A 16,166-nucleotide genomic window follows, 5' to 3' on the forward strand; every position below is an offset into this window, starting at 1 on the left:
AGTTTTAACGTGTACCTCGATTTTGGTTGGCTGACAAAATACTTCTCCGAGTATTTCAAACAGCTGGCAGGTGAGCACACCGTCGGTTGGCTGTTGGCCAAGCACAGGCGCCAGAGACAAGGTCGAGCTCCAGCTTGGAGTGACCTGCTGACAGCCCACGGCCAGCGGGCGTCAGGGCCTCTGCGCTGCTGTGATCATGGTCTTCAGTGATCAAACTTAAAATAACTGATTTTTCAAATTCCTTTTTTTTCCCTTGAAAAGTTATGATGCAGAGTTAAAGGTCTTAAGTATGTTCAGAACAAAGTTTAATAGAATATTCTAATAGGAGGTTTGCTTATCAAGATAGTGTAAATGCGACCCGTTAAACGTACCAGTGAAGTTGGAAGCACTAACGACATCAGAACTAAGTGCCGTCAGCCCAGGGCAGCCCGTGCGCGCCACCCTCACCTTTGCATTCAAGCAGCTGTGGGGAAAATGCTCCTGTGCTCCGACATGGAAGGTCCGTGCTGTTTGGCAGCTGTCTGTTGAGGGGAGCACGATGTCACTGAACTTGGACACTGAACCGATCTGGATGTCACTGACCTGGACGTGAGCTCGCCCTTTTGGTGGCTCCGGCCAAGCCGCTCTCCGCACAGGGTGGTGTTGGGGAGTGAGAAGGCAGCAGCTCGGTCCCTGGTTGCCCATGGCTGGTGGGGGCAGAGGGAGCGGGCGGGGGGAGCCCTCGCTGCTTCCCGAGAGGCGGTCTGTAGAGAGCAGTTCTCATGAGTTAGATACACCCACAAGCATGCCTGCCTTTGGGTGTTTTCTGGAATAAGCTGAAAACCCAGTCTTTCTAAACTTAATGTACTTCTTAAATTTCACGTGAAAGCAACCATCGTGTTCCTGTAGTTCGGCATTCAGAGCCAACCAGCCTCGGTGAGCATGCGCCCCCTGCCCCAGGCTCTGGTGCCCCACAGGCAGCCCCTCCAGCTGCAGCTAGCCCACACTCCTGGCAGCCCAGAGAAGGCACGTGCCAGCCCCCCACATCAGCTGTGTGCTTAGATCCAGCCCGCCTTTACTGGGTTCTCTGTGAGAAGTGGGCCAGGTGGGAGGCCGTTTGTCCAGACTCACCTGGGAAAATGCTGTTTCCTCTACTCACACCCAGAGAGCCCTCTGCTGCCCAGATTGAAGGGGTTTCTGACACCAGCCTCCTGGGCCCCATGGCTGAGGCTCAGACCCACAAGGCTGCCCCACATCCGATGCCAGTCACAAGTGGTGGGTCCAGGCTGTCACACACACCTAGGGCCAACTGGTATGAATTGGGGTTTCTGGGACACCCCCCTGTGGGTTCCATCATCTGCAGGGATGGCTCACAGAATCAGGGACACGCCTGCTCACGTCTACTGGTTTATCATGTGATGACACTTGGGCGAGTTCGGGAGGGTCCGAGCACAGGAGCCTCTCTGCCTGTGGAGCTAGAGAGGCCCCTCCCCAGCATGTGGGTGTGTCGCCAACCCGAAGCTTCCTGGCCCCGTGCTTCTGGGATTTTTATGGTGGCCTTGCCACATAGCCCAACCCATCATTAACTCCCTCTCCAGCCCACCCCCTCCCTGGAGGCTGGCCGTAGCACTGAAAGCGTCAAGCTTCTCATCCCAGCCCATCTTCCTGGTGACAGCCTGTCCTGAGGCCCAGTCAGATTCACCTCCTTAGGACAAAGATGCTTTCACCCAGGAAACCCAAGGAGGTTTAGGAGCTCTGTGCCTGAAACTGCGGACAGAGACCAATAAATAGTGATCTCTTATTATTTCACACACATTAAGCAGCTTTGCAGATCAGTAAACTCAAATAATGGCCTGATTTGAGGTTATAAACTGGCAACTGTGTTGACTTACAGATTTGTGACATCAGTTTCCTTTTTCTGTGTGTATCTTTCTGGGGAAAATATAAAACACCTTCAGCCTGGAACTGTGTCAGAGGACCTGGCCGTGGAGGGTGTCGTCATCCACACAGCACTGTTCGCCCATTTAAATAAGTTCATGTCAAGTCTTGAAACACCCTGGCACTTCCTGGACAATTCCTAGGCAGGAGTCGTTCAGGGGATGCTCAAGCAGGCTTCTGAGCCGGGATCGAGCCTGTGAACTTTGCCCCCTGTGTCGCCATCAGTTGCCATCTTACCAGAGATGGGCACATTGGGTGCCACTGTTCCCAGGGGCCTCGGTGGTTGGCCTGACACTGTTGGCAGATGGGGGTCTTGGTTGCCTCTGCCCAAGGACTGTAAGTTTTCTCACGAATTAAATTAGAATGGAGGAAAGCCAGTAGGGAACCCAGCGCCCCCTGTGTGGCCTCTAGAGCGTCCCTGAGGGGCCGCCTGCCTTTGCTTGCCTTGTGCCTTTCCTACCTGATCTTCCCTGCTTCCAGCATTGTCTCTGGTCAAAGTCGAAGATGAACCTCGGACACCACGGCACAGAGACCTTGGATCTTCCCGAGGTCAAGCAGGGCAGGACCCGTCTGGGCTCACCAAGTGCCCTCGTGTGGCTGAGTGGTGCTGGGGGGCAGCTTCTGTCCGCCTCCCGGGCAGCTAGAGCAGGGCTACAGGGCAGGCCGGCTCCGGGGGCGAGTGCCACTGGCAGCAGACACCTGCCCTGCAGCTGGGCCTGGCCCCTGAGCGTTTGCAGGGCAGGGGAGCAGACATCCTCTGGGATGGGCTGTGGGCCTGGCTCAGCCCTCCACCTGCTCTGCACGGGGCTCTCTGCCCTGGCTCTGCCCACCTTCCAGGGCGTGGCTGGGCTCCGGCACTGATGGTGGAGCAGCTCACAGCGGGTGGAGCAGACCCGCCAGCCAAGGCTCTCTGTTGCCCTCACTTGGCACGTCCACGGTCGGGTAGGCTTGAGGCGCGTCAGGCACAGCTGGGCTCCGCCAGCAGCGACTGCCCCTCCCAAACTCCAGGGCTCCTCCTGGAGGACAGTGGTTTTGTGCCACTCACTCACTGCCCTTGAGCATTTTAGAAAAATGCCCTGATTATTCACCATAAAATCATTACACACCAGAGATCAGATCCTGGTTAGGATCGTGTAGCCAAGAAGTGACCTGTGTCGCCTATACACCAGGTCACTCGGGTGCAGAATCCCGGCAAGGCGGCCACCACCTCACAGCAGCAGGCGGAACAGCCACAGGGGCGGGGCAGCCGGGCCTCCTCCTCCCACCATCCGTCCTGCGTGCCCACTGCTGCTTCCAAGGACCAGCCCGTTGCAGCCTCCGCTATCAGAGCGGGAGCAGGCCGGGGCCCCATAGAGGTCCCCCTGGAAGCACGCCCTGGGGGTCCGTGGTGGGAAGTGGGGTCTGCGTTGTTCTTGCTGTGTGTTCTCCCGGGGGAGGGGACATGCTGTAAGCGTGCTGACTCCCGGCCCCCCGTCAGGTGGACGACATCCTTGGAGAGGGCAGCGATGACAGCGACAGCGAGAGGAAGCAGCCAGAGGAAGCGGAGCCCGAGGGGGAGCCTCAGCCCCGGGAGCCCGAGGCCGTGGGTGCCCAGGAGGGGCACAGCCTCCAGTCAGCTCCAGCCAGCGAGAGGAACCGGGCAGCCAGCTGCGGGCCCAGGTGAGGGCGCCAGGTGTGAGGGCATGGGTAAAGGGCCAGGGGAGGGCACCCAGCCTGCGGCCACCACTCCCACACACACCTGTCCCCACATCTTCCCAGCCCAGTGTCGGCCAGCCCTTTGGGCGTTGCCTCCCCGGCAGCAGCAACAGGTGGCCCTGTCGGGGGCAAAGGCTGCTCCTGCCGTCTGAGACATTCCAGCCACATCAGACTCTGCGCCCCGGAGCAGGCAGAATATAACACTTGGCTTTTCATCAAATGTTTATGATTTTAGTTGTTACATGGGCATATGTAATTTTTCTCCCTGACAAAGTGCCCTGTGTCCATCTTAAGTGGTAATGTGTGTACAGTGGAGGTGGGATGCGTCTGGAGGACCCCTGGGCTCCCATGGGAACGGCGGGTAGGCTGGAGCAGGCGCAGGCCCCCACCTGGCCCCACACACCTCGCCACCCGCTCCCGCTGAGTGAAGCGTCTCGGGCCTTTTTACGCCTGCCCGCACTCTGTCCCTCAAGCTACACCGCTTGTTTCAGAGCCCCTGTTGCTGGGCCCTGGGTGCCCCAGGATGTTGAGTACTTCAGTGACGTGTCATGGCGCACGCTCAGTGGCTCCATGCTGACACTCGCTGTCTGGCTGTGGGGGCCGCTCTGGGTTGGCCGCTGCAGCCACTTCCACGCTTCCACGGCATCAACGATACACAACGGCTGTACATCTTCCTTAAGCATCTTTTTGTTCTTTTGGGACTTGATGATCACCTCATTTTTGTTTGCTTAGTTTTCTGCCTTCTGCCTCTTTCTGCCTCCCACCCTCACCCCCTGTTCCGTCCTGCAGGAGCCTGAGCCCCCACCCGCCAGGCAGCCTCGGCCTGTGCCCCGCCCCAGGGTGCTTTCTCTGTCCTCCCGTCCTGGTGGAGTGTGTCTCTGGACGGTCCCTGAGAAAGTCTCGAGGGCAGAACTTTCAACATCGGAAAACCCTGCAGGGCACCCATATCTGGGGGTGCTCGGCGGGGGCAGTTTCCCTCCAAGCTGGGTTCACCTACATCCTGACCTCCGGCTTTTTCGCTGGGCTTCGGCTCTGGTGACCCGGGAACCTGTTTCGTCCTAGGTGGCGACGCGCTGGGGCGGGCTGTCAGCCTGAGGCTCGGCTCCCTTGCGATGGGTCACTGTCCTGCCCTGAGCCATACTGCATGACCACTTCTGTGGGCAGAAGCCAGTCAGGATGGGGCTCAAGCCTTCTTGGCCACATGGCCTGGCAAGGCCTTGAACCTCGCTGTGCCTGTGTCTGCCACGGGGACATAGGGTCATGGGGTCGTGCAGGTACGCCAGCTGCAGTACATGTAACTGCTCTTTTCTGCATCTGCTGTCAGGTCATAGCCTGTCTGGTCTGTTCTGTGAGAATACCGAGTTTTAGGAAGGGCAATTTCCTTAGATGCCCAGTGACAAGACAGGACTGGGCCAGAACCCCTGTAGTGCAGGGAGCATGTGTGGACAGGACAGCCATGTCCGGGTGAGACTCGCTCAGAGGATGAGCTGGCGTGTGCAACTGTGCGGTCTTGCGGGAATGCCCCTGCGCCAAGGCCCTGGCTCTGCACCCGCCAGTTGCGGAGCAGGACTTCAGCTTTGCTGAGATGCTGGCACAGCTCCCTTGGGGTTTACTCGGCTGTGCTTCGTCCTGTGGGTTCCCTGGGGAGGGGCCTGGGGGTCAGGGGCCCTGGCTCAGAGGAGAGTGTGGGTCCCGTGATGGGGTGTCTTTGCAGCACTGTTGATTGGCAGCACAATGGTTATGAGTTTTTTAACCCAGTATTGTTTTCTCGGTCAAGTAAAAAGAAAGAAACTCAAAGCATAATCACCAAGACTCGGAAAGAACTGGCAGAGCCCACGGGGCCGTCCTTCCCAGAGCAGCGCAGGTGTGTTAACGTGCTGCTCTGTTTCTTTATTTTTGCTAAATATCTGTTCACAAATGAAACAGACCCGGACTGCCTTGGAAAGAACCTTTGCCCTGAGCAGTTCAGGACCTTCCAGACCAGAGGCACAGATGGCGTACAGGTCGAGGGGTGTCCTGCACCCCGCTTTTGGCTGGCTCAGGGAGAGGGCACATCCACCCCGTGGCCAGACGCTTGCCAGTCTCGCGGAGAGAGTTCTGAGCAAAGGCAAACAGCGTGGCAACGGGCTTCTACTGTGGCTCTGGCTGAGTCCTCCGGGGACTGACAGGAGGAGAGGTGCTGGCAGGACCCCGGCCGTGGCGCCCTCTGTGTGGGTCTGTCTGTGTCTTGCGCGTTTGTCTTTGGGGCTTTAGGACTTGGGATCCAAGAGTAAGACAGGCACCCTGATGTGCTCCCACTGCCTCCGTGTGCCCCCCACCCCCCACTGCCAGGACCCGCGCCCGCACGCACCCCCTGCCCTCCTGCCCGGTGTGCCCTGCTGCTCCACTCTCCTTCCTGTCTTGGCCAGAAAAGTTGGTGAATGTGATTTTCTCGTTGTATTTTGCCCTTGTTCTGGTTGCTAAAACCTCAAAGAGTGGGGTTTTTTAAATGTCTCACACAATGGTTTTTATTTCTGATTAAGTAAAGTGTGTTTAGAGTTTTTGTTTTCTGTTCTGTTTTCTGCATGTGGACCATTTTGGCTCCATAATGACTTTTCCCACGTCAGACGACATGTTCCGCGCTGGACACACGTCTGACTTGGGCCTCACACCTGGTGTCGGCAGGTCCTGCTGATCCTCACGGCCGGGCTGTTGACAGAATCTTAGCATCACTGGAACTTGAAAATTATTTTTCATGGAAGGAGGAGGTGGCAGTTTCACTTGTCCACAGGAATTGATTCATTCCTCTTTCAAATCAACATCAAGTGCCCGTGTCATGTACTGCAGTTGGCGAGGCACTTCTGTCCCTTGAGGTAAACCCTTAAGATAAAAAAGTCGAGTAAATATTTGAGAAGGATTTTCCCAAACCAGAAATCTCCAAGCTGTTGGAAACGCCACACACACGTCATTGTCACTGGTGCTTGCTGATAAGGAGGTCAGCCTGGGGATGGCGTGCCCGGGGCCTCACGGGGCCTCGCGTGCACGCTCCGGGCTTGTGTCGGCTGGGGAGGCCCAGCCTCACCATGTGCGGTGCTGCTGCTGCTTTCTGCAAAAAAAATATCAAGCTGGTTATAAAGCTCCAATTGCAAAAACATAGGCTTTACGGATCCTGTTTGATTCTCACTGGTTAGCTGCTGGTATAAAATAATAATGTGTGCTTCTTTGCCACAGTTAGTAAGATAATTGTTCCTTACTGGATAGCATACTCGAGGTGCCAGCCCACGTGTGCTGTTGTGCACTCAAGCTGGTGCCAGCTGCTTCCCACACACACCCTGTCCCTGAAAGGCCCCAGCTCTGGCTGCTGCCAGGTCCATGCATCCCACCAGAAAGAATCCCTGAGAGGAACCTTTTCGGGGTCTGTTTTTCCTTTTTCTCCCCTAACCCTCCAGGGCTGAGCAGATCCAGTGCCTCACATCAAGCAGGACAGCCCCCCCAGCTCCTGGCGCTGCCCTGTTCTGTGGGGACGTAGCCCTGGGGCCCAGCCCCAGGATGATGTCAGCATTCTCCTCAGCCCCTGGCTGCCTGTGCCGTCAGATGGAGGCCTAGGCCGGGCACAGCTGCGCGTGCCACCCCTTTGGGGACATGTGTCTGAGCCACTCCTTGGTCTTGTCTGGGAAAACGAAGAGCTCAGAGCAGCAGAAGGCACCCACATCACCACCACGGGCGGGCGGGGGGCTGCAGCCGTTCCTGCAGGGGCCGGAGCTGGGGGCGGCTGGGCTAGACCACTGTCCGGAGCCCCAGTGACCTCAGGTGGCCTGTGCTCTCAAGACCCTTCACGTTCCTGTACTCCTGTAAATGGCTTTTAAAATGGAGCTGTGTCAGCAAGGACGGAGTACCCTCGCACTCAGCCCTGTGCTCCTTGCACCCCTGAAATTCCTGCAACGACCGCAGTCAGCAGTAAAGGCTCACGCAGGCCTAAGCACTGTGTTTTATCCACATCCCCAGAGTGAGTGACTCAAGCCAGCGTGCAGCTGTTGGCCAGCACAGTTCCCGGCACTGCAGGGGGTGAGCCCAGAGGTGGGGAGGGGGTCCTGGGGGTGGGACCCTCAGCTGCAGGTCTTAGGCACTTACGGTGACAGCTCGTCACAGAGCCCCGTCTGTGTTCTTGACCTTGCCTGGGTCCAGTTCCCACCAGCACCACCCGCCTTGCCCCGGCATCCCCGAGTTCTTGTACATCAACCCCTGCGGCCAAGCTGGTCTTCCTGGATGTGCACTGGGCTAAACGCCCTGGGACCGCGGGGCCTGAGGGAACATGTATTAAATCCCACCAGGTTCTGCAGAGCCTCCTCCCTGGGTGGCTCTGTCCACAGGCCCCCAGCTACCACAGGCTTTCAGCTTCCAGGTGCTGTTAAAACCCAGACAGGTGAATGCAGGGCATTAATGCAGCCACACACAATGGGGGCCCAGTGACCATGGAAGGACACCAGCACTGGGGGTGCCTGCAGTGCAGCGTGTGGCCTCGCATCAGGGCCAGTGTCCCAGAGCAACCTCCAGAGCCTCTGCCGAGCGTTGCTGACTGCTGGAACCCCATGATTGTGGAGTTTGGCAGGTGCTGATTGAAGTCCACAGATACCCCATTGGGGTGTTCGTATTTTGTTCTTTATGCTGATCAGAGTGGACGATGTGTCTCAGCTCTTCAGATGGTGGGACGGCCACAGGAATGCTCTTCCAGGACCTTGCTTTCTCCACAGAGGGATGCCTCTGAGGTTCAGCTTGGGGCATGGGCACAGCCCAGGAAAGAGAAGGCACATTAGATGATAAAGATCCACTTTCTGTCATGCTGGCAATGGCCAGACAGCCATAACATACTGCGTGTGGAAGGTACCAAAACTCGGGCACCCTCACCTGTCCTCGTAGGAGAGAACCAGTGTGACTGTGGAGGGCGGCTTGCCAGCCACCCTCAGGTCACAAACGCAGATGCCTTCCAGCCTGGCCATGCTGCTTTCAGAAGCCCGTCCGAGCAGTACGGTCACGCGTGTGCACGAAGCTGTCACCAGAGTGCTCCTTGTAACAGCAGACCGTGCGGTTCAAGTGGGAGCTGCAGTTCCCCCACGAGACGGAGGCTTTCTGTTGCCCGGCATTGTTTCCAGTCATTCACCAGCAAGGAGCGGCCCCTGTCCGTCTGCAGTCAGACCTGCTCCGTGTGGGCCGATTCAGGGTCTCAAGCCGCCCGGAGTGGGGCTGAGGCGTCGCTCGAACGCGACTCCTGCGAGGAGCCCTTCGGTCCTCCCGAGCATGGGGGCTCCTGGCCTGTCTCCTGGCGGCTGCCCCTGCGTCCCGCCTGTGCCAGTTCCTTCCAGCTCAGTGAGGTGCAGCTAGTGGCGTGCACGGGGCGCGGCCTTTCCTCTGCCTCTTCCGCCTCCACATCTGCTAGCGTCCAGGCATCTTGCTGTCTGCCCGGGTGCTTCCTTTGTCATGTGATCTCCCATCTCCCAGCATGGACCTGTCAGTTCTCCCAGCCCTGGTGGGCCTCTTTCATCTCCCCCGATCTACTCAGCCTTGGAGATGTGGGGCTGGCAGTGAAGGGAGCGGAGGGAGTGAGTGCTGGGGTCCCGGGGCTGACGGCCCCACACTTGCTCTTGGCTGCAGAACCGGAGTTCGTCTTTGCATTGAAACCAGAAGCTACTCTGCAATTGGTAGTCACCATGTGGCAGAGATGTGTGTGTGCAAGCTGGGCATGTGCCAGCCAGGACATTTCACAGGATGTGTGTGCTGGGCGCGTGCGGGCCTGGGCGTTTCACGGGACGTGTGCTTCTCTTCTAGAGGCCACAAGAGAAAGCTGAACGAAGACGCTGCCAGCGAGTCCAGCAGGGAGTCCAGCTGTGAGGACGAGGAGGGCAGCAGCTCGGAGGCCGATGAGATGGCTGCAGCCCTGGAGGCCGAGCTCAGCGACCTCATGTGACCTCGGGAGGCCGTGGGGCCGCCACACAAATCACCTTCCCTCCGTGCAGCTCTCCACTTCCCCATGCCACCCCTCAGATGGGGTTTCCTTTTCTTCAGGACAACGTGTATATTTTGCAGAGCTCCACATACAGAAACACATTTTTTTGCAGAAATAGGTGTTTTTAGAAGTTTTACTACAGGAAAAAGTCTATGTTTTTAAGCAACAGAGTGTTACAGGGGAAGCTGTGCACCATGCCAAAGATCCTTGTTGAGCTCAGCAGGCCGCACAGCAGGACTGGAGTTTGCAGTTTGTTGTGTAGTAAGGGTGCTCTTGGGCGCAGGGGTGGTTTCCCTTTAAACTCCACTGCATATTATTTAGGGTGAAGACGCTGGGGAATCCAGCAAGACCTGGAAGGTGATGTAGCGAGAACCTGGCTTCTTGTCATGCTTTTCCACAGCCCAAGTTACCAGAATATACGAAGGATTTTTACGAGGCAGCGTGTTCGAGTGGGCACACAACCCGAGGATGGCTTGGCTGGGCCCACTGGGCCCCCGCCACCGTGCCCCTCGGGCTGGTGAGGGCCAGGGCACCTCTGAGCAGTGCTGTGACACCCGGGTCCCTGGAGCTGTCTGCTGACCAGGTTCCCAGGGCCAGGTCCACACCGCCTGGACCGCCTCCCCGATGGGCCCCGCCTTCTGGGGAGCCTTTCACTCCTGAGACACCTGCTGTGAAGTTTTTGTATATTTCATATCTGACCCATCAAACAGGTTTTCTTTCATTTAATAAAAATCTCTTTCGTAAGCTCCCCCGGCTGGCGTGCAGCACAGTGAGCGCAGCCCTGAGCCCCTCCTACACCACCACCCCTACCTGCCCCCGGTCGGGAACCGCGGAGCGCACAGCGTGTCGGTTGCAGGGTTGATTTCCGGGGCCATGGAGGCTCAAACAGAGACGTGGTCTAGCCGAGTCCCTGAGGCCATTCCAGGGCTGTGAGTCCCGCTGCTGGGGGTTACCAAAGCCTTGGGAACACCAAGGGCTGCTGTCCCTTCTGGCTGGAGGTGTGGATGTGGGCGCTGAGGTTCTGGGAAGCACACAGGTCTAGCCCGAGCAGCTCGTTGCTGATGGGTTGGAGGTAGGATTCATCACATACAGTGCGCTGGCCACACAGCTGGGTCACACGTTGTCCCTGTCCCTGTGGGCGGTCACAGGTCTGACCTGCAGGTCCCATGTGCTTGTCCAGCATCAGGAAAACCCAGCTAGCACATGCCACCCCGAGGTCTCTGTGCTGGGCTCAGCCGCCGTGCCCAGCCGCCTCCGAGGGCCCCTCACCACCTCCCTGCACGCTCCCAGCTGAGCTCTGGGCTGCAGGTGGAGGAAGCCCACAATCCAGGAGGACGTGGGGTACGGCCAGTGTGGAGAAGGGATGCCAGACCCGGGACGCAGGGCTCCAGGCGTGATTTGGACACAGTGAAGGTCAGTCCAGCTCCTTCAGTCCAGGTCAGCAGTACAGCAGACCTTTCTCTTTCCTTTTTCTGGGCTAATTACCAAATTAAAAGTCGAGTGTTGGGCTAAGGCTGTGTCCTGTTAGTCTTTCCAGTTGCAGGTGACAGAGTCACCATTCAGGGGCGCATGTCTTCCTGTCCTGGCCTGCTTGTCCGAGACGACTTGGTGGGGCTTCGGGTACAGCTGGATCTAGGCGTTCACCAGCTGTCCGGTTTTGTTGCAGCCTGAACCACACACACTTGGGCTGCCTTCTCTGCTGGCTGCACTTAGCAGGCCCACGGCCACATTCTATCCACGCTCATGATGACGCGGATAGGAAGGTGGTGGTGTCACCCTGCACACGTGCACAGGTGGGCAGGCCGACGTCCACATGTGGAGGCATGGCGTCCTCACACGTCACCAAGGTCAGGGTCTGTAGGTGCATTGCTTGCTCTTATGCCACAGAGCCCTGGGGTTTCCAGCCCATCTTTCCTGTGGGGCAGAAAGGGGAGACCCTCCTTCCAGATCTGTGTTGGCACAGAAGTGGAGACAGCAGAATCTTGAATCTGAATCATCTCGAGACTGCCTCTAAACACAAAGCAGCTGTGGCCACTGTTTCTGGGAAGCGCTCGGTGCCGATTAGCTGTCATGGTGCAGTGGCCGGGGCTCCAGCCTCTGGGCCATGGCCTCCCTGCTGCTGTTAGCTGTGCCTAACCCTGGTGCCCACGGGCCATGGCCTCCCTGCTGCTGTTAGCTGTGCCTAACCCTGGTGCCCAGAGTAGTGGGTACGAAGGCTCCAGGGGCTCAGGGCCCTGCTGTCCCAAGCACCCCCTCAAGGAAAGAGTAGTCCAGGACCCAGCAGAACCCAATGGCTGGAAATCCCCTAAGACAGAGCTGCGTCCTTCAGACAGTAATCTACGAGAAAGAAAGATGGGCAGCCTTGTGATCCAAGCGCTCAGGAGCCTGTCAGCCAGTCCCGTGCGGGCCCAGCTGGGTCCCGTTGAGACAGGCACACCTTAGTGGGCCAGGTGGGGTTGGAGCTGGGCACCTGACTGGTGGTGGTAGCTTACTCAGGTGGTATGCCCTTTTGTCAACAGTCCCTCATTTTAGAGAGCATTCTGAAACACGGACGGAGCGATCAGATGGCTGAGGTTGGCATCAGTCACGGCCAGGCGGGCAGGGAACCAGCGAGGCCTTGGCCACGAGCGGGAGCTCCGCCTGCCCTGGGATGAGCCTGCAGTTTTCCGTGATGACAAGTGAGCACAGTGGACGCATCGCCTGGCTGAGCTTTGACGCAGCCCAGAACGAGGCCGGTGGGCCCAGTAGGACAGCCCTGCGGGGGCAGGCATGGCCCTGGCTTCAGGCACGCTGCTCCTGCCGCCTTTGTAAATAGTATTTGGGGTCCCTGGCAACAAACAGGAAAATGAAATAGCACCAGTTTTAGGTCATTTGGAAAGAAGCAGCTCCACATGAGCTCGCCTGAGGGTCACTTCCTTACCCAGGGCCGGAACGGAGCAGCATGAGCCGGGACCCCCTCCTGCAGAGTCACCCCAGTTCCACACCAAACTAAGGCCCTCAGGTCCTTTTTAACTGCGATTTAATGATTCTTGAGATGTCCATTCTGATTTGTCTGTTATGTGTCTTATGAAGATAAGTTGATGTTCTCTGAGCCCCCAGCAGATCAGGAAATGGCTTGTTTGTGGTGGTCTTGTCACATGAAAGAGCACGTAGGTTAAGTCCTTCCTGGCCCAGCGTGTGGCCAGAGTCCTGAGGGCGCTGCCCTGCATCAGGCATGTGGATGCCCTCCCAGCTGCGCCCCCCATGCACCCCAGCCCTTCCCCCAGGGGCCTTTAGGGCTTTAGCTCTGTGATTGTGCTTTGTTTCAGGATTTGGGCATTGCATCTTTTTGGAGATTCCTGTGCAGGAAGCATCTGCAAGGATGGCCGTCTCTGTTGCTTTCATCCTGGTTGTTGTGGATTTTCTCGGGGACACTGGTCTCCCATCTCTCATCCTCACCTACTGTGTTGTCCGGCCTGATTCTGGCAGAACTTCTCCGCTGTGCTGTCCACGCCATCTCCTTCGGGCCTGCCCTGCCACCTCCCTCGCTGCCCGATGCATCTCAGCTTCACATGCTGCCGCTTTGTGTGGTGTTCTGTGGAGAACACCAAATCCTGAACTCTTCAGTTTCTAGAATGTTATAATTTTTTAGAGGATAATTTCTCTTATTCCATATATTTCAAAGACCCCACATTAAGATTTTTAAAATCTACTCTTCCTAGAATAAGAGAGGTCTGTTCATACTTGGACAGGAGTTGTGGGGTAGATTGCTGCTGGCTGCCCAGCTCTCAGCCTGCTGCCTGCACAGCCTCACAACCACCCTCTCCTTCCCCTTCGCGAGCACGCCGGCTCCTTCCTGCTCGGGGCTTCACACATGGCCTTTGCTCTGCCTGGAAGGGCCCCCGCTGCCCTCGGAGGGCTTCCTGGGCCCTGTCGCTCAGCCTCCCAAATCCTTGTTTGCTGCCCGTTCACTGGCGTAGTTTCTACATGCCACAGAGACCCCGGCTCTTAGTCTACACGTACTCAGCAAACATGGTTGAATAGATAAAGGGAGGCGCTGGCCTCACAGGCAGTCGCCTCGGGCCGCCGCCCACTCCTTCGGGCCACCCCCGCCCTCCTCTCCTCCACCTCTGGCACACCAGGGCCACTCTTGCCCAGGTGGCAGTGTCGGCACACCCAGACTGAAGCCGTATTGTAAGCAGTGTTTTCCAGTTTTGCCTGGTTTTGAGCTTTAAAAGGGAATCCTTTTTTCCTCACTTGACATCTTATTTTTGGAACTTGTGCTTGCCAGGGCACATAGCCAGGGTTCATAAATGACCTCTGCTCCCCAGCATTCCACCAGGAATATTCCAAGTCATGTCTCTGTGCCCTTCCTTAGAGGGATGCCTGGGTGCTGTGCAGAGCTCAGGGCTGTCACCCAGCTGCCCCCGCCAGAGCTGCACTGCTGTCCTGTTGGCGCCCATGCCCCGCCCCAAACAACAGGAATGGTGCTCCTTTGACAGTCAGTCCTGGACGCACCCCACAGGTCTGCCAGCATGGCCACCTGCACCACACCCTTGCTGTGCACTCGTTTCCACACGAGGGGCTGGCATTTCAATCCCTGCCTCTCTGAAAAGGGCTGCTGGACACACACGTGGGTGGGTCCCATTCACCAGAGGCTCCGGTGGTGGCTCTGGGTGGACAGAGCCCACGCAGCATTGTTGACACACGAGACCACCGTAGTTACAGAACACAGGTTCCAAAGCCTGCTGCCCCCCCTCAGAAGCTTCTCTGGGAGTATGTCACCCTGGACCCAGCACCTCTCGCACCCTGGGCGCTCTCTGAAACAAACTGCAGGCAGTGCCGACGCTGCTTTGACGAGAGGCAGTGACAGCAGGGTGCTTTCCGGTGTGGAGGACTCATCCATGTTCACCCACCATGCCCAGAATGCAGCCCCACACCCCGGGCCTCGGGGTGGTGCAGCAGGGAAACTGGGCATTGGAGAAGGTTTTAGCCCCAGGATTATTCTTGTCGATGTTATAACTAGTTTGCAAAAACTGATTTTTTAACCTTGGCAGTGAGGAAAGCTGCATCGCCAGTGAGGCCCTGAGCCGCCCTCTGGTGGCAGTCGCAGCCTGGCAGTGATGCCTCTGTCACTTCTGCTGCAGAGTGTCGCTCACATAGTCAGGGAGGCCCGTGTCAAAGTGAGAGGGGCAGCTGAGCAGGTGTCACAGCTCAGGGCTGGGTATATGTTTGTCAAGAGCATTAAGCACTTTCTTTAAAAAGCAGGATTCTGCAGAAAATGTAAAATCTTTTGGAAATGCCAGGAAAGAAGGGAAGGCATGTGGTGGTTCCGCCTTGTGCCCTGGGGCAGAAGAAGCAAAGGAGAAATGCTGGAGAGACATTGGGCCCCATTTCAAATCTCCCTTCAGGCCACGCACTTCAGGGGAAGATACTTGTCGGCCCGGAAATGCTGAGTCCCTGGCACCGCGTGCACCTTCTTTCAGGTGGTGACTTCTTTTCAGGTATGTGCCCAGTGAGGGGAAAATCCCAGTGCCAGCCAGCTCGCCGGCATTTCTGAGCCCCAGAGCAATACGTCCATGCGGTCGGGGCTCAGTAAAGGCTGGGAGAGATTCATGTTCAGGAGATGAACCGCTGTCCTCGCCCTGAGACCTGTGTGCCCCTTCCGGGCCGTGATGAGTGGCTCAGGGCCACATGCTCCCCACGAGCCCAGCACCTGCTTGGGGAATCAGTCAGCCTGTGCAGCCTGGTGCTGTACCCCCTTGTCTGTGACTGTCAAGACAGGTGAAGGGGGTGAGTCCTCCACCTGCTCTGCCCTTCCCTGCCCCACTGCCCACCCACACCCAGGAAGCACACACACAAGGAGGCCGTTCCTCCTTGCCTTCCATCTGCGCCGCCCACGCCAGGGGTGCCCACTGGCCCTGGTTACCTGAGGCTTTTGTCCTGACAGCTCTGTGGAGCAAGAGGCACACCTTGGACCCCCTCCAGGGAACTCACGTGCATTTGGAACAGCAAAGGGCTCTCTCCTTTTGGTGCGAGGGGAGATAGTTCTCTGTGCTGATCACAGGCTAAGGAAAATCACCTGACCTGACTTCAGCATGGGCGATGGAGAAGAAGTCCCTCTGAATGTGGAGCCACATGCTAGCCCTGAAACCTCAGGTGGGTGACAGGAGAAAGGGGCCCCAGATCACAGTTCTCACAGGCAACCAGCAGAAGTGAACATAATTCCCTCCTAGAAGATCACATCTTCAATTGAATCTCAAACAGTCACATAGATAAAACTATAGACAATGTGAAGCAATAACCCAAACTCACCAAACAACTCACTGTAGAGAAAGCCAGGCAAACATGACAATTGTCAGACTTCAAATATTAAACTATCATGGCATCTGAAGTGAGCATGTTAATATCACTAATGAAATAAGGAAAGGGGTGTGTGTAACAGACTATTAAAATATAAAGCAGATTTTTAAAAAAACTTTTTACTTGAAAAATCTTAGAATTTAATGAAAATTTAAACCCTGGACATATTGAACAGTGCATTAGACACAGCTGGAGAGAAAACTAGTGAACTGGAAGATACGTCCAAGGGAGT

The 16,166-nt window shown here is 57.0% G+C and overlaps 1 protein-coding gene across 17 annotated transcripts in view; it reads left to right on the plus strand.

Annotated features, from left to right (window-relative positions):
* CTDP1 (CTD phosphatase subunit 1) overlaps positions 1-15,634 on the plus strand; it is a 51,957-nt gene extending 36,323 nt beyond the window's left edge. For 3 of the 17 annotated variants that reach the window (XM_037007439.2, XM_017653200.3, XM_017653195.3), the window contains 2 exons: positions 3,395-3,576; positions 9,415-10,340. In XM_037007439.2, coding sequence (XP_036863334.1) covers positions 3,395-3,576; positions 9,415-9,434 — 202 coding nt within the window. In that variant the 3' untranslated portion in view covers positions 9,435-10,340. Of the gene's footprint in view, positions 1-3,394; positions 3,577-4,674; positions 5,327-5,389; positions 6,123-6,218; positions 6,465-9,414; positions 10,341-14,982; positions 15,080-15,521 lie in introns of those variants that run through there. The other 14 variants (XR_005058332.2, XR_005058331.2, XM_037007428.2 and 11 more) reach the window with 12 other exon arrangements.
* Positions 15,635-16,166: the final 532 nt, after the last annotated feature.

This window comes from Manis javanica, chromosome 9 (assembly GCF_040802235.1).
Source record: "Manis javanica isolate MJ-LG chromosome 9, MJ_LKY, whole genome shotgun sequence".
Taxonomy (NCBI): domain Eukaryota; kingdom Metazoa; phylum Chordata; class Mammalia; order Pholidota; family Manidae; genus Manis; species Manis javanica.